Source organism: Salvelinus alpinus, chromosome 9, assembly GCF_045679555.1.
Source record: "Salvelinus alpinus chromosome 9, SLU_Salpinus.1, whole genome shotgun sequence".
Classification (NCBI taxonomy): Eukaryota; Metazoa; Chordata; class Actinopteri; order Salmoniformes; family Salmonidae; genus Salvelinus; species Salvelinus alpinus.
The window spans coordinates 55,217,977-55,241,563 of record NC_092094.1 but is presented as its reverse complement, the minus strand read 5'-3'; the positions used below and the strand labels follow the sequence as shown (position 1 = coordinate 55,241,563).

Sequence of the window (23,587 nt, the reverse complement as noted above, 5' to 3'; positions counted from 1 at the left end):
AGTGTTGGCTTCAAGGGAATATGAGAGTAAATTCACAAATGTACACATGACCTTAGTGTGTGTTTATATACAGTACCAATCAAAAGTTTGGATACACCTACTCAAGGGTTTTTCTTTTGTGCTATTTTATACATTGTAGAATAATAGTGAAGACATCAAAGCTATGAAATAACACATACGGAATCATGTAGTAAACAAATCAAAATATATTTTAGATTCTTCAAAGTAGCCACGCTTTGCACACGCTTGGCATTCTCTCAACCAGCTTCAACTGGAATGCTTTTCCAACAGTCTTGAAGGAGTTCGCTCTGCGGTCCAACTCATCCCAACCCATCTCAATTGGGTTGAGGTCAGGTGATGGAGGCGAAGTCATTTGATGCAACATTCCATCAATCTCCTTGGTCAAGTAGACCTTAAACAAAGGAAGGAATGAAAGGCACACCTGTTAATTGAAATGCACTCCAGGTGACTACCTGAAGCTGGTTGAGCGCATGCAAAGCTGTCAAGGCAAAGGGTGGCTACTTTGAAGAATCTAAAATATATTTTGAATTGTTAAACCCTTTTTTAGTTGGTTACTTCATGATTCCATATGTGTTTGATAGTTTTGATGTCTACAATGTAGGAAATAGTCAAAATAAAGAAAAACCCTGAATTGTGTCCAAACTTTTGACTGGTACTCTGTGTGTATGAATGGGTACGCTACCCTGGGAAATGGGGATTAGTTGAAGTCAGGTGTCAATACTTATGCAAAACTAGCTAGTTCCTCTCTACAAATCATCACCATGTAGAGTGCCTGTTTTGCGGCCAATATTTTTGGCCTCAACTGTATGTCCTGTTTGACTATCTTGCATAAACCAAGTTCCCTCCAGTTTTACAAAATGTTAGTATTCATGGTTTGCACCTGTCTCAAAGTCTCATTGTTATCATCTTTCTACAGCTGCTGCAGCATATTGTTGTCTGAATGATGGTTAATGCCATAGAATTAGGAATTACAATACTAGAATGGCATCCACCCTTGTGATAATCCAAAAGTCAGCCATGTTGGTTTGTGATCAGATATTGTCTGAAACAATGAATGTGAAGAATTTATCTGCACTGTATGTGTACTAGCTAGCTAGCCAATTTTAGAATTGTTCTAATAAACTGCCAATATGCTAACATTCCATTCAAACAATGAAGTCAATCCACAGCCATACACTGGCTCAAATCAGTTGATAGGAGTTAGACAAATTGTAAATGCAACACGAACTGATATCATATAATCGCACTTGCAGCTTTACAAGAAAACAGAATCTGAGACATTTATGGTCAAACATGAGGCTATTTGTATAAAACCCATAAACTGTATATATGACAATATTCCATTACACAATGTCTGATACATCACGTGTCTTTAAAAAAAAAATTATCCTGCATAATTAAAAGGCAGGAAATGCATCACCTATGCCTCTACTGCCATTCATTCCAATTAGACTGGTTTTGGATTTCTCCCTGTCCAAGATGGCTGCCATTTTTTCCCAATATGTAACAGGTTTATGACATAACACCTCTAGTAATCTTTTAGGATCTCTGGTTAATGTCAAGTCTTTCTGATCGGGGCCAATGATTGTTTCGTCAAATTTACACTATAGTGGCCTGGAAATATGTTTCTAAAGTAGACCGATAATTAGTAAACAGGTTTGCCATTATGATAAAGTTTATTTTAGGGAGATGGCAAAGTTGCCATGCATGAGCTAGCACAGTTCGTAAGAAATAGACTGCTGCGCCACTCAGGAGGCCATTGCTAGCGAAGGCAATGCATCGCAGTTCTTGAGGCGTCACTACAGACCTGGGTTCAATCACAGGTTGTGTCAGATGCCCGTGACCGGGAGACCCATGAGGCGGTGCACAATTGTCGAGGTTTGGGGAGGATTTGGCAGGCTGGGATTTCCTTGCCCCATCGCGCACCAGCTACTCCTTGTGGCGGGCCGGGCGCCTGCAAGCTAACTTCGCCAGCTGGACGGTGTTTCCTCCGACACATTGGTGTGGCTGGCTTCCGGGTTAAGTGAGCAGTGTGTCAAGAAGCAGCGCGGCTTGGAAGGGTCGTGTTTCGGAAGATGCATTGGCTCTCGACCTTCGCCTCTCCAGTAGGGGAGTTGCAGTAATGGGACAAGACTGTATCTACCGAAAAAGAGGTAAAAGAAAGAAATAGCTAACAACGTTAACGTTAGCTGGCAAAAATGTTGTCCTCCCCTTAATCTTAGCTAGCTAAAATTATACTGCATCTAAAGTCAATCTGGAAACATCACGATGACAAAAGCTTGCCCTACTAAGTATTTGATTCCTTTTGAAATGTCATGTATTTCCAAGCTACAGTAATGCACTTTAAACTAAATCATCAGCACCCATTGACGCTGCATTGAGTAGAACGCTCAGCGAGGCATTAGTCCTAAAACGAAAGTTCAAAAGTAGACTCACAAAAATGTCAACTTTTGAAATTGGCTGAATTAAGATAACTTCAACCCTGTTAATTTATTTGGCATCTGGGCACTTACTATAGTAATTTATTTAACTAAACTTTCTTTGTATCAGTTTCTGTCTCTACAAAGGCCTGGTCTTCAAACTATGGAAGACGGCAAAACATGTATCAATAATAATAACTGATTGGACTTACTTGGCACTTTTCTAGACACCTAAAGCTATTTACAGTGTAAGGGGAAACGCCACCCTAACCCAGTTTACATACTCTATTTGTATTTATTTTATTGGCCCATCCACCCCTCTCTTCGGAGGACAAAAGATAACTTGGTTTTTCTGTTCTGTACTTTGTCATGTATTTGTACATGTTATGTGGACCCCAGGAAGAGTAGCTGCTGCATGTGCAGGATCCTAATAAACTAAACATTTAATATTGCAATGTATAGCCTGACCCCATTTCATGGACCCAAGATCCATAGGTATCAGCCTACACAGTGACACCCACAGAACACAACTGTGAAGTTTTTACACAAATATTAGCGTCATCGCTCTTAGGACCTGATTTCATTGACACAAGATCCATAGGTAAGGCTGTAGATTACAATATGAATGTTCAATACACACAATAGGCTCAATATTGAGGTGATTTCCCAAAATCAAAGATTTGCAATAAGAGCTACGACAATATGTGTGTAGACTCTGAACAGTTGTGTTCTGTGGGTGTCACTGAATAGGCTGATACCCCATATCATGGACCCTAGATCCATAGGTAAGGCTGTACGGCGCATACAGTATGCCTCCAATGCAATTATGAAGTCTAATACATCCACAGTGTGATTTCAACTGATTTGTCCTTAGTCAAATTAACTAATTATTGTATTTTGTTAAATGTATATAACATTCCAAACTTCTTAAGCATTATCTAGCCCAAATATGTCATGATTCCACTATTTGTATCTGTTTGCATCAGTTTCAATGCAGGACTTTTATTTTTGAAAGCGAACCACAAATGTCACTATTGTGGCTAATAGTTATTGTGGGTAGCTTCACATAGGTGGCTCTGGAAGTGCTGGCCTCAGCTGAAAACAACATTTCCGCTGTACCTGCTTTTCCGTGTGGAGGCATGCATCGAAAACTTGGGTCAGCCATATATTTATATATTTGCTAGCTATTCATCTGGGCCCGGTTTCCCAACAACATCTTAAAAGGTCATCGTTAGAACCTTTGTAAGAGCATCCTTGAATTTCTGAGACGTTTCCCAAAATCATCTTTATTAATTAACGTTATGCTCGTTATGCGCAGTGGTCTAAGACAATGCAGCTCAGTGCTTGAGGCGTCACTATTAGAGGTCCACCGATTAATCGGGGCCGATTTCAAGTTTTCATAACAATCGGAAATTGGTATTTTTGGGAGCCGATTTTTATTTTTTATTTTTTTACACCTTTATTTAATCTTTATTTAACTAGGCAAGTCAGTTAAGAACACATTCTTATTTTCAATGACGGCCTAGGAACGAGGCAGAACGACAGATTTTTAACATTGTCAGCTCGGGGGATCCAATCTTGCATTGATTACATTGCACTCCATGAGGAGCCTGCCTGTTAGCGAATGCAGTAAGCTAAGGTAAGTTGCTAGCTAGCATTAAACTTATCTTTAAAAAACAATCAATCAATGACTGTCATTGCTCCAATGTGTACTTAACCATAAACATCAATGCCTTTCTTAAAATCAATACACAAGTATATATTTTTAAACCTGCATATTTAGCTAAAAGAAATCCAGGTTAGCAGGCAATATTAACCAGGTGAAATTGTGTCATTTCTCTTGCGTTCATTGCACGCAGAGTCAGGGTATATGCAACAGTTTGGGCCGCCTGGCTCTTTGCGAACTAATTTGCCAGAACTTTACGTAATTATGACAACATTGAAGGTTGTGCAATGTAACAGGAATATTTAGACTCATGGATGCCACCCGTTAGATAAAATACGGAACGGAATAAACGTTTTGTTTTCGATGTGATAGTTTCCGGATTAGTCAAAGGTATATGGTTTAGAGAGAAATAGTCGATGGTTATAATTCCTGTAATAACTTGCGGCTGAATTTGAAAGGGGTTCCTTCGTTATTTTACCGTTCATGTCTTCCATAGAGAATGTCTTGATCTACTTCAAATAAGGTCTGTGTTTCGTGCAGGCTTAAACCGCCTCGACGTTTTGATACCAGTGTAAATCTCACTAGGATAAGGTAACGTTTGTCAACATATTTTCATAAATCCTCTACAATTTTTTTTTTTAATCTTCGCTTATATTTAGCCAATATTGATCAGTTACCTTGTCCTATGGATATCTACACAGTTATAAAATTGTCACGGTGATGTAAGCCTACACAAAACACAGACCTTATTTTAAGTGAATCTAAAAATATCCTATGGAATAAATGAAGGAACCGCTTTTCAGATTTTGCTAGGTGTCATGGGAATTATGACTCGCACTTTGGTTGTCAATTCTTACCATGCCCATTATTAAAATAGGATTTCCTGCATATAGAAATTAAAGTTTTTGTTTTCAACATTCATCACAGGTAACTTAAACTCTATTTTTATTCAAACAGTTGAGTATTTGTCTCCTAAGCAGACTCTTCAGTATCATTGTCACTTCAGCGCTGTGTGTGTATTTATGTATTATATTAAGTTAAAATAAAAGTGTTCATTGTTCATTCAGTATTGTTGCAATTGTCATTATTACAAAAATGTGTGTGTATGATATATATATATTTAAAAACATATATATATATTTTTTTAAATCGCCCGATAAATCGGTATCGGCTTTTTCTGTCCTCCAATAATCGCTATCGGCATTGAAAAATCATAATAACTGACTTAAGACAGGGAATTTTTACTGATTAAATGTCAGGAATTGTGAAAAACTGAGTTTAAATGTATTTGTCTAAGGTGTATGTAAACATCCGACTTCAAGTGTGTGTGTGTATACACATATATATCTTGTGGCAGACCAGGGGGTTTGGTCAAGACGTTTACACATATCAGACACGGACAGAGAAGGATTAACTCAGTTTCAAGGGTGTTCATTTAAATAATAGCTCAAAAAGGATAGGTCTCCCCTATGAGACCCTCTCCGGGATGTCGTCTTCTGGTATTCCGGGTCTGGCTGTATCCTGTCGGGCACAAAACTGAACTCCCTCTTCTTACCTCTGCAACCGTCAACAAACCAGTCAACAATACCACGGGAGTCCTTTCTTCCCCCGTTCCCCTTGTGTGCTGCCCTTCTGGCAGCTTTATGGGCCTTGCACAGCTGGTGAGCAATCCGCCCTTGATTACTCACCAGCTCCCAATCAGCTCCAATTAGTCCTGGCTGGAGAGCCCGTCGAGACCTGGCACGTCCAGCAGATGGAGCCATCGCCTCGTGATGTATACTCCATCTGTTACCAGGGCTCGACGAGTCTCCCCCTGGTGGCTGACCTGCTGTACGTCACAATATATACACGTATAACTTTGAGCTGGATTGCCTGTCTTTGCAATTCGTTTATTTTCGTTTGCACTCGTTAGCATACTGTGCCCTCCTGAATTATTGGCACACTAGGTAAATATGAGGGGGGAAAAGTCTGTGAAAAAATGTAATTGTTGTTTATCTTAAACTCTTATCAAATCTAACCTTTGAGTTCGTAATCAATAAATATGCATGTTTTTTTTAAAGAAAGTGGCACAATTATTGGCACATCTGCATTTAGTACTTTATGCACCCTCTCTTTGCCAAGAGAAGAGCTCGGAGTCATCTCCTATAATGTTTGATGAGGTGGTAGAACACACAGGAAGGGATTTGAGACCATTCCATCATACAGAATCTCTCCAGATCCTTCAGATTCCAAGGTCCACACTTGTGGACTCTCTTCAGCTCACCCCACAGGTTTTCAATGGGGTTTAGGTCAGGGGACTGGGATGGCCATTGCAAAATCTAGATTCTATGATCAGTGAACCATTTTCTCCAGGAATTTATGTTTGTGGTTTGGCAACCCTTCCAATTTACTTGTTGGCATGGGAGTGCCGTCTAATTGTAGTTTTTGTGGACCCAAGATGTAACCAACTTTTGCAATTCTCCAACTGTGATCCTTGGATATTTTTTGGCCACTTGAACCACCCTTCACACTGTGAGTGGGGGCAAAATACACTTGTATCCTCTTCCAGGCAGGTTCATCACAGATCCAATTGTTTTAAATGTCTTAATTATTGCCCTAATAGTGGAGATAGGTTTTTTTTCAGGTGTGTAGCTATCTTTATAGCCATTGCCTGATTTGTGAAGGTCAACAACATTTTCTCATTTAATTTATGGTCTCTAACCTTTCCCATGTTTATGGATGACTAAGGGAGTTTAGCCTGTGTGTCACCTCATATTTACACTCCAGTGAAACAGGAAGTCATGGATGACCACTTCAGAGTTCCCAAAGACGCAGATGAACTTTAAGTAAAATCTTAAATCTGAATGTACATAAATTACATGTTGTTCACAACAATTTCTAGTGGTGGCAATTTATAACATTTATTTTATTTAACCAGACAAGTCAGTTAAGAACAAATTATTATTTACAATGACTGCCTACCAAAAGGCCTCCTGCGGGGACGGGGGCTGGGATTCAAAATAGGACAACACACACATCACGACAAGAGTGACAACACAACACTACATAGAGACCTAAGACAACAACATAGCAAGGCAGCAACACATGACAACACAGCATGGTTGCAACACAACATGAGAGAAGGACAGTATGACGATATGAAAATCTGGATACCGCCCAACCCTAAATATAACCCTACCAAATGGCCCAAACCAACGTAGGCTATGGCGATAGACACCTACTTGGTGGAATCTCCAGGTTTGCATAAATGCAGAAGAATATTACAGCTGTTATTTGGACGGATACAGCTCACTAGTCCTAGTAACCTTTATGCAAAGTGACTTACCAGTGATGAGGTGTTTTGAACACGTATCGAGTAACAGGAGCTGTAACAGCTTTCCATCATCATCACGGCGTAATAGCCTGAAACCATGAGGTTCGTCTAACCTGGACCTTAGGCAGTTGATGAAACTAAATTTGGTGGTCTTTTCTCCTATTGCTTAAAAAAACCAGTACGCAACAGCTTTTCGGCATCTTAAAAGCAGGGTTAGTTAGCTAATTGAAGAAAGTCCTTTGGAATCGTCTCTTTGGCTGATAATCGTGACGTACATTCCAATGCAACTAAACAAAAACATTTTAGAATGTGTTTTTAGGTATGATGTAGTTTGTTGATTTAAGAATGACTTCAATAATAATATCTGTGCGCATTTACTGTATATGAATTTATTCATTCATGTATTTGTGTGTATTGATTGATTTATACATTTATTTCTAATTACGGCAGGTTTGGTCCTCCATACAAATATAGCCATCTGGTTAATCCCCTGAAAGTTAGCTTGTCAACTAGCCATATTGAGGTGATCTGTTATTAGCTAGCTAGACAATTTGACGTGGTCCAATCAACAGCCTATCATGTCTGTCAGCAGCAAATCGTGATTAAACACTTAAAAACAAAATGGGGAAAAGAGAGCCAACTTCACTAGGAACTGTATGCCTACGTTGGAGAAAAAAGTACATTAGGTCTATTTATAACTATGTTTAGCCAATTGTACGTTTCTACCGGTAGCTTGCAAAGTAAACATTATCAGCTAACACAGTATTTTTTTGTTTAGTTTATTAATTACATCGCCAGCAATTGCGCCCTTCTGCTGCTTGACAGGACGGGAAATTAACCAAAACCACTCATACTTGTCAGGTATAGTTGACTTTTATATCACTCAAATATCCAATTAATAGTGGCCAATATTGATATATATTGAGGCTACTGTTAGGTTATAAAAATCAGAGTAAGAAATCGACGGACACTATAAAAGCTCCAACCAAGTTTATTCACCCCAAAGGATCGAACAGCTTAACAAACAAATACCAGATTCTCACAAGCACTGATATTTAACCCTTTCTCCTATGCTGAGCCCCTTACACATCTGAACAGCCAATACACCTCTGTTGCTATCCAGAAGACTAGTTATATATATTCTTCCTCACTTCATCTAACCTGACCTCTGCCCAAATTCCTCAGTCCTCCCCAACTCATGGCTGTCATGGTGACTGGTACTAGACTGTCTCTTCTCCCATAGGATCCCTGATGGCAAAAAATAACATATCCTGACATAATGTAAATGTTATACATTATCCTCTCTCCCTCAGTGAAATTAATAAGTATATTTCATGATTCCAACATTTAAGAAATCAGAACCCATCACTACCGTCGAGTATATGCAATTCAAATTACATGATCAATGTTTACTGATTATGAAAAGCCTACAGTTACTTTAACACTGATGATAGAGCTAAATGTGCACAATTGTTTTACATGGAATAATCTGACATTTGTAGTTCTGACTGTGCTCTTGAAGAGGTGATGACATTACAACCAAATAATTAGCATTTATTTAACAGTCTCTTAAACGGTAAGTAGTTGTCAATGGTTTAAGCGGAGCTGGGGGTCTCCTTGCCCCCCAGCAACCAAATCGAACGCTCTGCACCATATCTGGGTTTCGATGCAACGTGTGTTATAACATGGACTATAAGCAGTGGCAACCCATCCTTACAGATGGTCATACATCTTTGGATCTAATTAAGTAAACTCAATGCAAATACCTATACATTGGATTTTCTTAGCATTTTGACAAAATGTTGTGGGCCACACTATCTTGATTGTCACTTGACTTAAAGGGGAACTCCACTCAAACGATCTTTTGGTATTTTCCCCAATAATCAACTGTTGATATAGTCCCAAAATGTTTTGCATGTCAGCAGTCAAGTTCAAGCAAAGTATCACCGGCCACATCATGATGATGATGCGTTTTGTGATATGGCTGGTAACACTTGGCTTCTTGAAATCCAATATCTTTTAAACTTGACTGCGAACATGCAAAACATGTTGTGATTGTATCAACAGTGGACTAATGAAAAAAAGACCAAAAGATAGTAAGTGGAGTTCTCCTTTAAGTGCCCAGACTCAAGCAATGAATTAATGAATCACTGATTTATTCATATCGAATACACAGTGAGCACCAACACTTACACAGCACTTTATTTTAAATTAAACAATGTTAAACTGATGTTAAAGAGCAGACTGTCAACTTTAATTTGAGGGTATTGTCATCCATATCAGGCGAACCATTTAGAAACTACAGCACTTTTTGTACATAGTCCCACAATTTTAGGGGAACAAAAATATTAGGACAAATTCTCTTATGGTGTATTATAGTCAAAAGTGTAGTATTTGGTCCCATATTCCTAGCACACAATGATTACATCAAGTTTGTCACTCTAAACTTGTTGTATGCATTTGCTGTTTGTTTTGATGGTGTTTCAGATTATTTTGTGCCCAATAGAAATGAATGTCATTTTGGAGTCACTTTTATTGTAAATAAGGACAGAATATATTTCTACATTCATGTGGATGATACCATTACTTTTTTCCTGTGCCAATCAAATTTGAACAACATTGTTTGTTATCAAAACAATAATAAGCATCCTGGGATTAGTTTAAAACGACCCGCGACATGGTTTGTGAAATTACTCGGGGGGGAAAAATATAATATATAAAAATGTAAAGTGTTGGTCCCATGTTTTGTGAGCTGAAAAAAAGATCCCAAAAATGTTCCATATGCACAAAAAGCTTATTTCTCAAAAATGTTATGCACAAATTTGTTTACACCACGTGTATGGGGTCATGTGGGCGAGCGGTTCGCTGATGTCAACGTTGAGAACAGAGTGCCCCATGGTGGCGGTGGGGTTATGGTATGGGTAGACATAAGCTACGGACAACGAGCACAATTGCATTTTATCGATGGCAAAGTGAATGCACAGAGATACCGTGAGGAGATTCTGAGGCCCATTGTCGTGCCATTCATCCACCGCGATCACCTCATGTTACATGATAACGCATGGCCCCATGTCACAAGGATCTGCACACAATTCCTGGAAGCTGAAAATGTCAGTTCTTCCATGGCCTGCATACTCACCAGACATGGTCACCCATTGAGCATGTTTGGGATGCTCTGGATCAACGTGTACGACAGTATGTTCCAGTTCCCGCCAATATCCAGCAACTTCACACAGCCATTGAAGAGGAGTGGGACAATATTCCACAGGCCACAATCAACAGCCTGATAAACTCTATGCGAAGGAGATGTCGCGCTGCATGAGGAAAATGGTGGTCACACCAGATACTGACTGGTTTTCTGTTCCACGCTCCTACTTTTTTTATTTTCTTCTTTAAAAAAAAAAAAGGGTATCTTTGACCAATCGATGCATATCTGTATTCCCAGTCATGTGAAATCCATAGATTAGGGCCCAATTCATTTTTCAATTGACTAACTCAGTAAAATCTTTGAAATTGTTGCATGTTGTGTTTATATTTTTGTTCAATATATCAAATGCGTGCAAAATCGGAGGTAGAAAAATTTAAAAAAAAGTAGCTCCGGTAATGAGTAATTTTTTTAACCGTTTGATCTAGAGAGGAGCCGTTTTCTATGCTGTAAAGCTGCAAGTATGACTGTCGCAAAGCTGTTTTTCCTCTAGCACTGCTGTGTGACAGCAAACTTGCAAAGCCTATACGACTGGCCTGTGCACTTGGTTAACCCAGAGATTAAATTATATACAATGTATCAATTTTGCTTGCTCTGCACACGCTGCTCCAAAGTATTAAATGTACAAATGTAACAACAGAAGACTGATCAGGGTATGCATCCCCCTTGCCATCACGGCTAAATTATTATATTTTAAAAACTGATGAAGGAATGGATGTGCAGGAAGAGCAGACGGAGAGAAACAGGTGAGTGATGGCTGGAATGGGATGGGCTGGCGGATTACAGCTGCTACACGTGATATGGCATGAAAGTTAAGTGGACATTATTGTACAAGAGACTAGTTGCATGTATTTTTTTTTTTTTACAGAATTTATAAACAAAACTGACTTTATACACATTTTATAACAGGCGCCAGTGCCTTAGATCGGTAGGACTGAAAAATGTGGTAGTGTTATATGAAACGATAATCTATAAATGTTGGTATCATGATGTTTTTGTACGGTGATATTACTGTGGTACCGGTATACCATGCAACACTAATTCACATTAATGTAGAAGTGTTTAGAAACATATTCTATTCTTATTTACAATAAAAGTTCATCCAAAATGACAATACATTATTTACCATTGATTATTTTGTGACCAATAGAAATGAAACCACCAAAACAGCAAATGCATCCAACAACTTTGTAGATTCAGAAGCTTGATGTAATTATTGCATGCTAGGAATATGGGAACAAATACTAAACTTTTGACTACTTTTAATACACAACAAAAAATGTGTCACTGTCCCCATACTTTTGTAGATCACTGTATTATTAGCTCTGGTCAATGATGTAATGATTGAGAAACCATTAAGGTACACGGTTTCTCAAAGTGCACTTGTGCAATCCAGCATTTCACAACATCCGTTTTATAAAATCTATTCTACGTCTATCTTTGGTCATGATAGGAAAAAGGCATCTCTAGGTAGACTAGGTTCAGGGAATAACCCTTGGCGAGGACTACGAGCAGGGGGAAAAAAGTGTCTTCTGGACTTCATTTTCACAGAGACCTCAGGTGAGCTCTGCTTGTTTAGTGCGTGGAAGGCGCAAGGCAGTGATCCCCCCTGTCAGCAGCAAAGCAGACACAAGTACAACTGGTATCACACAGTTGGTGTCCACCAGCTGGCCAAAGACTATGTTACCCATGATGGCTGCCACTCTGCCTATTCCTGTGAAGAAGCCCAGAGCGGAGGACCTAAAATAAACCAAGATTGACAGTGAGCACAGTGGGAGAGACAAGACAATCAGCCTGGCAAAGAGCCTTTGCTGGGAAATTGTTTAAAAGAAGGCTGTATGGTAGCTTGGTCCCATTACATGTCATAGGAGTTGGCAAGACAGCAGAAAAAGATCTTGGACCAGTCGTGACAATAGAGGACCAATAGAACCCGTTCTAAAGTGGACCTGGGGCTTTCCCACCCGGACCCAATATGCATAAATACATTTCTTTAAATATAGAGACCCGTTCCGAACGGACCCGAGGACAACTAGGCCCGTTATGTACAGTCGTGGCCAAAAGTTTTGAGAATGACACAAATATTAATTTTCACAGTCTGCTGCTTCAGAGTCTTTAGATATTTTTGTCAGATGTTACTATGGAATACTGAAGTATAATTACAAGCATTTCATAAGTGTCAAAGGCTTTTATTGACAATTACATGAAGTTGATGCAGAGAGTCAATATTTGCAGTGTTGACCCTTCTTTTTCAAGACCTCTGCAATCCGCCCTGGCATGCTGTCAATTATGCTGCTACTCAGCCATAAAAGCTAGAATATGCATATTATTAGTAGATTTTGATAGAAAACACTCTGAAGTTTCTAAAACTGTTTGAATGATGTCTGAGTATAACAGAACTCATATGGCAAGCAAAAACCTGAGGGAAAAATCCAACCAGGAAGTGGGAAATCTGAGGTTGGTCGATTTTCAACTCGGCTCCTATTTAAGATACAGTGAGATATTGGTAATGTTGTACTTCCTAAGGCTTCCACTAGATGTCAACAGTCTTTAGAACCTTGTCTGATGCTTCTACTGTGAAGTGGTGCCGAATGAGAGGGGATTGAGTAAGGTCTACCATGACCTGAACATGCGCTGACCATGCGCGTTCATGTGAGAGCAAGCTCTGTTCCATCGCACTTCTGAAGACAAAGGAATTTTCCGGTTGGAACATTATTGAAGAATTATGTTAAAAACATCCTAAAGATTGATTCAATACTTCGTTTGTCATGTTTTTACGCACTGTAATATAACTTTATAAACTTTTCGTCCGTACTTTCCGCTGGACTTGCCCGCGCGTCGTGAGTTTGGAAAGTGTACTGAACGCTAGAACAAGGAGGAATTTGGACATAAATGATGGACATTATCGAACAAAACAAACATTTATTGTGGAACTGGGATTCCTGGGAGTGCATTCTGATGAAGATCATCAAAGGTAAGTGAATGTTTATAATGTTATTTCTGACTTCTGTTGACTGTACAATATGGCGGATATATTTTTGTCTTGATTGGGCTCTGAGCGCCGACCTCAGATTATTGCATGGTTTGCTTTTTCCGTAAAGCTTTTTTGAAATCTGACACAGCGGTTGTTGCATTAAGGAGAAGAGCATCTAAAATTCTATGCATAACACTTGTATTTTCATCAACATTTATAATGAGTATTTCTGTAAATTGACGTGGCTCTCTGCAAAATCACCGGATGTTTTGGAACTACTGAACGTAACGCGCCAATGTAAACTTAGATATTTGGATATAAATATTAACTTTACCGAACAAAACATACATGTATTGTGTAACATGAAGTCCTATGAGTGTCATCTGATGAAGATCATCAAAGGTTAGTGATTAATTGTATCTATATTTCTGCTTTTTGTGAATCCTTTCTTTGGAAAAATGGCTGTGTTATTCTGTGAATAGGCACTCACCTAACATAATCGTTTGGTTTGCTTTCGTCGTAAAGCCTTTTTGAAATCGGACACTGTGGCTGGATTTACAACAAGTTTATCTTTAAAATGATGTAAAATACATGTATGTTTGAGGAATTTTTATTATAGGATTTCTGTTGTTTTGAATTTGGATGCTACCGTCCCACGTACCCTAGAGAGGTTAACGAGAGAATCACTGACATGATGTCAGCTGGTCCTTTTGTGTCAGGGCTGAAATGCAGTGGAAATGTTTTTTGGGGATTCAGTTCATTTGCATGGCAAAGAGGGACTTTGCAATTCATCTGATCACTCTTCATAACATTCTGGAGTATATGCAAATTGCCATCATACAAACTGAGGCAGCAGACTGTGAAAATTAATATTTGTGTTATTCTCAAAACTTTAGGCCATGACTGTATATATCTGGTTGGATCCAGAGCCTGTCTGATCCGAGTGAGGGAAGCAGCTGAAAAGTAATTTAAGTTAAAAAGGAGCTGAAAGCGAGAGGGGTGTCGCTCTAGCAGGCGGGGGGAGGGGCTGTACTGTGAGCGAGTGACATGGGGTGCAGGGAGGAAGAGACAGCAACCAACCAAGCCGACTTAGTAGACTAATAGCTGACATAGCTAGGTTATTTAACATCAAATATGATTACGTAGTATCTGTCTTGGATTGCATCAAACCGGGAGAAGCTAGTTAAGCTAGCTAACGTTAGCTAGCAGGCTAACTGAGGCTGCAGCGCATGCGCTTCCTCATCCTACAGTTACAAATGACAACAACGGCATTCTGAATATTAAGTAGCAGCCTGCCTACCAGTTGGTTCTTGGTTGTTGTAGCCTATCCTTCTCCTTTAACTTTTGATTCCATCTTCCATTGATTAAATATCTCTTAACTTTTGCCACACACGGAGTGAGGCTCTTTGACGTTAGCCTAATGCCGCTTTGATGACTTATGATTGGTCAACAACAAGCTATACGCGCCATGCTGCACTCTCGTGAAAAGCTACAGCAGCAGCGTGAATTACGAAATGTCTCGCTTCTACTGCAGCAGTCGCGTTTATGATCTGTACGGGCCCTTCCGGACAAGTCCGTTAAAATTACACATGCCCGAGACCCGTGACAATCATATTAGATCAGACCCATGACACTATTTAGAATTCTGGATCCGGACCCGCTTGGGTCTCGTGTATTCCGGTACAGGTGGATCTGTGAAGCCTTCTAGTACATAGGAGTTGGGAAGGCAACACAAACAGATCTAGGACCAGGCTATTATGATGGTGTCTGCAGTTACCGTAGCTGGGTGGGGTAGAGCTCAGTACCCAACACGTCCAAGGAATTCCAGGCCACCACAGACACTCCACTGAAAACACAGGAGATGAGCAGACTCTGTGCTTTCGTCTTCACCTCGTAGATGAGGAACACACTCACACTGGACAACAATAGGCTGCAACCTGGGACAGAGAGCACAGTACATACTTCAAAAAACCAGACGGACACACACAGGGAATAGAATCCATGCCAAGATGGCTTTGGTTGGAATGTGGATCTAGGCTAGCAACTTTGACTTGATTCCGGCATAGACCACAAACATGGGTTAACTGTGAGAGGCTTTGGATCAAAGCGTCTGCAAATGGCCATTTTATGACACCATTCCCAATGCAGCAAAATTATTCTGATTGAGCCACAATGTCACTGAAACTTCTAATAACTAAATAAAATTTTTGATCATGCCCTACTGTCTTTTAAGAAGGGAGGGGAAAACAACTCACAAAGCAGGGCCTTTCCTCCAATGACATCCATTAGGAGAACGGTGAAGATGTTCCCTGGTAGGTTTGAGGCTGCAGTGACAAAGCCCTCCATGTACACTGCGAAAGGAAGCAGTCCAACACACTCACTTAGTTTTCAATAAATAAAAGTGCCAGTAAAGTGCCATGAAATATACTTTTTTACTTGAATAACAAACTTTGCAAAATGTTATAGATAGCGCAATATTTCATCATTTAAGAGAAACTGGTGCCCACAGATTTACATAACATACATAGCTACTGTTTACACAACCTTTTTCTGTAAGTCTGACAGGAGTGAGCATTTTATTGAAAAGTGCATTGCTCTCGTGTTGTACACACCTGCCGTTTTGACTGGGTAGCAGCTTTGGTTGTCATGGCTTTGTAAGCGAGACACGTTGGCACAAGGTGAGCCTCCATCCTCTGCTCTCTTGAAAAGCTCTGGGAACCACATCCACAGACCATAGTATCTATACACACACACACACAAAGGGGTTAGGACACAGGATAACTACCCACAGAAATATTAGCTGTCAATGTTTATGTATATTTGTGTCAAAAAAGTCATCCGTACATACAGTATGGATAACAAGGACAGCTGAAGACAGACATTGTATTAAGCAGAGCTGAGACCCACCCAAATGAGATGCAGTAGAATATAACGACCAGACATACACTTCTAGAGGCCAACTCTCCAACAAACAGCTGTCTTATTGGTGCCAAGACCTGCAACACAAGCAACATTGATTTAAGTGAAAATAAACATGTCCTACATACAATAAGTGTTATTGGAATATTCACATACTGGGTTTGTATTTTACTTTGTGCTGAACCTCATGTGATAAAGAAAAACCTGAATGTAAAGGCCAACAGCATACATGTATATAGGGGATCTGAGATGCAGCATAAAAGTACAGTACAACATTTCCTTCAGCAAATCCGATAGTTTTGAAGCTGTGATACCCCATCGGAGGGTGCTCCAGTCTTGAAGAAGAAAAAAAACACCATGAGAGTGTATTTGTGTATGTGCCGGTCTCCTATGTCTGTGTACATGTATGCATGGTGTTACCTGTTTGAGGAGGTTGACAAAGCGCTGAGTGTATGTTCCACCTCTCCTAGTCTCCCTCTCTTTCTTCTCAGAAGGGATATGCAGCCCACAAATCTGTAAATGATATAGAACACACTATATTTAACATATCAAGTGAAAAGTAGTAGCATCATTAACATATCTAATTCTACTAATGAAGGAAGACTATGATTGATAGAAGTATGTTTACTGCTTGGCTGGAGCAAAAGCCTGCAACCACACTGAAACGTGAAGGGTAAGGGCCGTATTCAATCCGTATCACGGAAGTTCAGCGTTACAGCGTGATTTAAATTTAAAGGCAATGTTCCCGTGTTAGCCGAGACTGCATTCATCGTACAACACTGCATATATTGGCTCAATCGGAAATTACCTTTCACATTTCTATCTCGCTATCTGTAACACTTCAGAGATACAGATTAAATAGAGACCCAAGATTGATCACCTCTGGTATATGAGCTAATACCATATGTGCAGTTAATCGAGGCCAAAACAAAGGGATTTGAAAAGATAATATCAACAAAATTGGGCAGCTTTTAGTTCAGAGATATGGGGAGCTAAAACATACTGTATGTCTGTCTAACTTGCAAGTGTGATTTTGCCATTACTGTGAAGAGGGGCTGATCAGAAAGGTCATGAGTGCCAATTTCCCTCTACTTTTACATACCGTGCTCCATGTGATGGGCTGTATTTATTTACAAAAAGATGGAGACACGTGTTCAGGAAGAATGGATCGATTTAGAGATATTTACTGCTAACTGGAGAAGCAACCACTATACACTTGCAGTAACACAGTACATGCAGTTCATCAAGGCCAAAACATTAAAAAGTGATCTTTCTAACTTGGGAGTGTCAAAGTATTTTTTCCATTGGGGCCATTACTGGAAAGAGGGAGCACAAGTGAAGGCCACATTTATTTTAAAAAAAAGAAAAGAAATGGAGACAAAAATGGCCCATGAACCACATTTGACACCCCTGGTCTAACTGGTCCCTCCAAGACATATAATGTATATTGAGCAGGGTCCACAATATGAAGCATACCTAATCCTAAACTGATATGTGATATAAAAATCATGTATTTGAACCCAGATCTGGCTGTACATCCATTCCACGACCATAGTGTGTACGGGCCTGAAAGCTTCTAATGGACTGATGAGGTCATGAAGTCATGACATAGTGAGGGGAACGGCACCTCCGTACCTTCAGGCTCTGATCAGGCCCTACACCCAAACAAGGGCACTGCGTTCATCCACCTCTGGCCTGCTCGCCTCCCTACCTCTGAGGAAGTACAGTTCCCGCTCAGCCCAGTCAAAACTGTTCGCTGCTCTGGCACCCCAATGGTGGAACAAACTCCCTCACGACGCCAGGTCAGCGGAGTCAATCACCACCTTCCGGAGACACCTGAAACCCCACCTCTTTAAGGAATACCTAGGATAGGATAAAGTAATCCTCCTAACCCCCCCCCTCCCCCTTAAAAGAGTTAGATGCACTATTGTAAAGTGGTTGTTCCACTGGATATCATAAGGTGAATGCACCAATTTGTAAGTCGCTCTGGATAAGAGCGTCTGCTAAATGACTTAAATGTAAATGTAACATAGGAATGAATGGTGTCACGTGATCAATTCATATAGCCATTGTTTTTTTAAAGACCAGCATCAATGTTAAATTAATTAAGTACTTAAAATTAAGTTGTTAATGTTATACTTAAAATATATCTTTGAAATGTCACATATTTGGATAGCAAAATATTGTATTCAGTTGTATTCACGTAAGGGGAAGTTCAGGATTTTATAACTTGATGTTTTATGGTTCCTCATCCTGAAAGTAGTCTATAACATGTGACAGGAGACACTGTAATCCATGGTTCGGTTTTCCATGGTTTCTTTAAACAGCCACTAGAAACTTCTATCATTTATGGAACGCCGTTTGGGTCTTTGCGTGTCAAAAAGATACACGTTAAGTAACACTATTTGACACGTCAAATAACAATATGTAAACTATATGCAAATGTTGGCCAATCACTATATGAAAAACTTCTCATTCATCATCACCAACAAACGACTAAGTCATGTCGAACCTTGAAAACATGAGACCGCTTTTTAAGTTTTGCCAACCAAGTGCAACCACCCCAGGAGGATCGGGTGGTTCAAAGGTAGGATTAATTCTGGTAAGTCAGGTAATACCTGGCAAAAGTCTACATTAACCGGCACAACTACCTAGTAACGTTAGCTTGCTAATGATTGCAACAGCTACCGTGGGGTGCGCGAGTATGGGCGGCGTCGATTATGCTGAGTGTCATTATTGTAACTTTTATAACGTTTGCACATGTCAGATTTCAATCGTTCAGGAGACGGGATAATGTTGGAGTCAAAAGGCGGCAAACCGGGAGAATCAGGTTGATAACTATGAGGGTTTGCCTGATCGCTGAGCCTAACATGCAGCAGCTGAACAGGATAGGTACATGTTCCCTATATCCATGTAGTACATGAGGACACAGTGCGATGCACAGTGCTTGCTTTGTAAGTAAGCTAGGTGTGAATCTATCTTGTGATTCAACATAGATTTATTGTATGTTATTTTACTGATTTAAAGATCATGGACTATTTCCCTGTTTTATATTAGCATACTTTTTATTCGATTTAAATAATGTTTCCATATATCAGTATATTTAGAGTGTCCTGTGAGGCAGATCAACGTGCCCCATGGTCAGGAGGAGAGCAGCTTCTTAAAGGTTTTGGGGGAAACATTCCCCCAGATGAATCCAAATGTAGAGGCCTTTAAGACAGACAGGAGGAGGCTTGTTCCCCTACAATTAAAGGAGTGTTGTCAAGACAATGGAGGACAGAGATGGTGTGGTTGAATTGGTGGCTCAACAATTTGTCCAAGGGAGCATGCAGGTGGCCTTGGAGCAGTAAGTCAACTCTGTCATAAATCTGTGAAGTACTTGTCATTACCTCCTCTAACATAAGTATTTTTAAATCAGTCCACCCCCCTAAATCAATACACATCACTATATTGTCCTTAACACTTATTTTAAATATACATACTGTCTCTAAACCATAACAGGTTCAAATATCGTCTCAACTCTCTTGGGCTGCTCAAAGCATTGAGGAACCACCCGGACAGCTTCCGAGCACTTTTTGTGGACTCCATAAAGCCTCCCACTGCCAGGGACCTGTTTAAAGTAACCTATTCCATACCTGGCGGCAACCGGCGGTGTTTGGAGACCGACACCATCTGCCACTGGTTCAACTGGCTGGCTGAGGTGCAAGGTAAAATTAGTAAATTGTTCCAAGTTTATCCGTAACTGCATATTATTCCATTTTGTGATTTAAATATGTATTTTAAATGTTTTACTGTGTACTCCACAGATGGAGAATGTCCTCTAACAGTGGCGATGGTGTTTGAGTTTGCTACTGGGGCAACGGTGGGTTTGAGGACACCCCGACCATTGAATTCCTCCACAGCGCGAGGGCGTCTCGCTGGGCAGCAGAAGAAAAAGTACCCAGAGGCAAACACGTGTGCTGTGACACTAAGGCTCCCTCTTCATAGCACCTACAATGCCTTTAGGGAATTCATGACCTCGGGTATTGTGAATTCCCCACATTTCGGTGTTGCATAAAAACATTTTTACGATACATAATTGTATCTAGTAGCACTAACTTACAGTAGCAATTGAGTGTTTGAAAATGTAACTGTACATCAATATTTAAGCATTTATCTACTTACATCTGTATTGTTTGTACAGTGCATTCGGAACGTATTCAGACCCCTTGACTTTTTCCACATGTTATTACGTTACAGCCTTATTCAAAAATGGATACAATACTTTCCCCCCCTCATCAATCTACACACAATACCCCATCATGGCAAAGCAAAAACAGGTTGACATTTTTATAAATTTATTTAAAAAAAATAAAAAGGAAATATTACATTTATGACCCTTTACTCAGTACTTTGCTGAAGCACCTTTGGCAGCGATTACACAATAGTCTTCTTGGGTGACGCTACAGTTGTATTTATTTAATACATTTTAGAATAAAGCTCTAATGTAACAATGTGGAAAAGGTCAAGGGGTCTGAATACTTTCCAAATGCACTGTATTTCCATATTGGCTGTTATTGTTCACTTAATGATCATTAAAATTTAATTATACACACTACTGATGATGCGCTCCCCAAATTTCACCAGTCTCACTGTTCATGAACTCTTGGAAGTGCTTGCACAAAGGATAGTAACATCTCATCCTGTGTTCTTGGAATCAATCTATATTGCTTGTTTTGGTGTTAAAGTTTCATTTTTTTAGTAACACTTTACTAATAACCAATAGCCGTTGCTGATATTGACTGAAGTACTGCAGCCAACACATCTAAACTTGATGTCCTACATTAAGAACAAATTAACTTCAGCCATTATCATTTCATTAGAACTACATGAAATAAGGTTTCCCATCCACTGCATTAAGTGACAGCTCCACTTCTGGGAACTGCACCTTTGTAGTGACTTATCGAATTTCAAATGCATTGATCTAAGAACTAGATCCATTAGTCCTAGGCTCTCCAACCCTGTTCCTGGAGAGCTACCCTCCTGTAGGTTTTCAATCCAACCTCAGTTAACTAACCTCATTAACTTATTAAGCAGGTAATTATTAAATTCAGGTGCACTAGATTAGGGTCGGAGTGAACCTACAAGACAGTAGCTCTCCAGGAACAAGGTTAGGAGCCCTGCACTAGTTCATCTTCAACCACATAATTTGAGCTGTCACAATGTGTCAACAATGTTATGTTACTAACTGTAATAGGTTGCTATTAATCACAATTATATAAAATGTAACGGGGGCGAACCACTATCTTCATAGTTTTTTTTTTTAACTATAGGGCGTTCTCCACACAATTATTTATATTAACAATTTATAAAAGTCCCGATTGGGCATTATAAAAATGTAAGTTCTGTTTTAATAATGTCCATTCAGAATGTTCTGTTGTCCTCCCACAGCAAGCACGCTCTGAAGGCTCCAATCCAGTGCTCGCAGTAGGCCTCTCCTGGGTCATGTTGTACTGAGTGGAAGACAAATATTGTGTCAGCAGATGGAATGCTGTGCTAAAGCAAAATACAATAACCATAGGCCTTATATCTCCAAATATGACCAAACAAAATCATACTGGAATGGGGAAGTACTTAACATTTGTTAAGGCCACCTGTGGCTAAACTCTGGTCCCATCCGTTTAGAGTTGAAGATGTCTATCGTACCTTTATAGAGACCAAATCATACAGTGTGTGAAAGATGGGGAATGTTAGTATTATAAAATGTATAATAGTATTATAAAAATTAACTGAATCAAAGGAACGAGTGGCGCTAAAGATATAGCGTCCAATCCCTCAACCCAGTAGGGGTGTATGTAGTAAGTCAGGTTGGAGTAGGAACGAGTGGCGCTGAAGATATAACTGCCATAACCCTCTGTAGATTGTCAACTCCCAGGCTGTTTCTGGGGCCTTCCAATGGAATGATTGTCCGCAACAGTTTGACCACAGAGTGCGACACATTGAGAACATCTGCCATTTGTCTGATGGTCATATGACAATCTATGAAGAACTCAAGCTGCTCCTTGGTGATGTGATACCGCCTTCCCTCCAAAGGCGCTTGATAGGATACTGAAATAAAAAAATACAATAGATAATTAATTACAAAATACACTCCTAAAAACTTTAGGTTAAAAGACTAAGATCACCATATAGAATTTAGGAACAGCATTATAGGCCAACCAAATGTTTTTTTTATTGATTGACTTGACACAGGAGACTTAATGCAACCGCTGTGTCAGATTTCAAAAAGCTTTACGGCAAAAGCACAATATTCAATAATCTGAGAACAGCGTTCAGCCACAAAAGGAAGCCATACAGTTACCCGCCAAATTGTGCAGTCAACAAAACTCATAAATAGCATTATAAATCTTCCCTTACCTTTGCTGATCTTCGTCGGAATGCACTCCCAGGACTCCCACAAGAAATGTTAGTTTTGTTCGGTAATGTCCATAATTTATGTCAAAATAGCTATTTTTGTTAGCATGTTTGGTAAACAAATCCAAAGTCAGAAAGCGCGTTCACTAAAAGCAGACAATGTCAAAAAGTTCCGTAACGGTCAGTAGAAACATGTCAAACGATGTATTGAATCAATCTTTAGGATGTTTTTAACATAAATCTTCAATAACGTTCCAACCGGAGAATTCCATTGTCTTCAGAAGTGCAATGGAACAGAGCTCCCTCATGTGAATGCGCATGGTCAGCCCATGATAGACCTGACTCATTTCTGTCTCCTTCGGGCCCCACTTCACAGTAGAAGCATCAGACAAGGTTCTACAGACTGCTGACATCTAGTGGAAGCCGTAGGAAGTGCAAACTGACCCATATCCCACAGGCGATGAGTTGAAAACCTACAAACCTCAGATTTCCCACTTCCTGGTTGGATTTTCCCCTCAGGTTTTTGCCTGCCATATGAGTTCTGTCATACTCACAGACATCATTCAAACAGTTTTAGAAACTTCAGAGTGTTTTCTATCCAATAATAATAATAATATGCATATATTAGAAACTGGGACTGAGGAGCAGGCAGTTTACTCTGGGCACCTTTTCATCCAAG

At 39.8% G+C, this 23,587-nt stretch overlaps 1 protein-coding gene and 1 long non-coding RNA gene across 3 annotated transcripts in view; one reads left to right on the top strand and one right to left on the bottom strand.

Annotated features, from left to right (window-relative positions):
* Positions 1 to 26: 26 nt before the first annotated feature.
* The window catches only part of sv2 (synaptic vesicle glycoprotein 2), a 30,626-nt gene continuing 7,065 nt past the window's right edge, over positions 27 to 23,587 (bottom strand). Inside the window, exons 8-13 of one of the 2 annotated variants that reach the window (XM_071326758.1) lie at positions 16,936 to 17,028; positions 16,504 to 16,592; positions 16,209 to 16,336; positions 15,852 to 15,947; positions 15,374 to 15,533; positions 27 to 412 (exon numbers count right to left, since the gene is read on the bottom strand). In XM_071326758.1, the coding sequence (XP_071182859.1) occupies positions 403 to 412; positions 15,374 to 15,533; positions 15,852 to 15,947; positions 16,209 to 16,336; positions 16,504 to 16,592; positions 16,936 to 17,028 (576 nt within the window). In that variant the 3' untranslated portion in view covers positions 27 to 402. Of the gene's footprint in view, positions 413 to 8,395; positions 12,366 to 15,373; positions 15,534 to 15,851; positions 15,948 to 16,208; positions 16,337 to 16,503; positions 16,593 to 16,935; positions 17,029 to 23,587 lie in introns of those variants that run through there. The other variant, XM_071326757.1, reaches the window with a different exon arrangement.
* LOC139530390 (uncharacterized) lies at positions 19,635 to 21,108 on the top strand. Its single transcript, XR_011666018.1, has 2 exons — positions 19,635 to 20,222; positions 20,322 to 21,108. It is a non-coding gene; the product is annotated as an uncharacterized lncRNA (long non-coding RNA).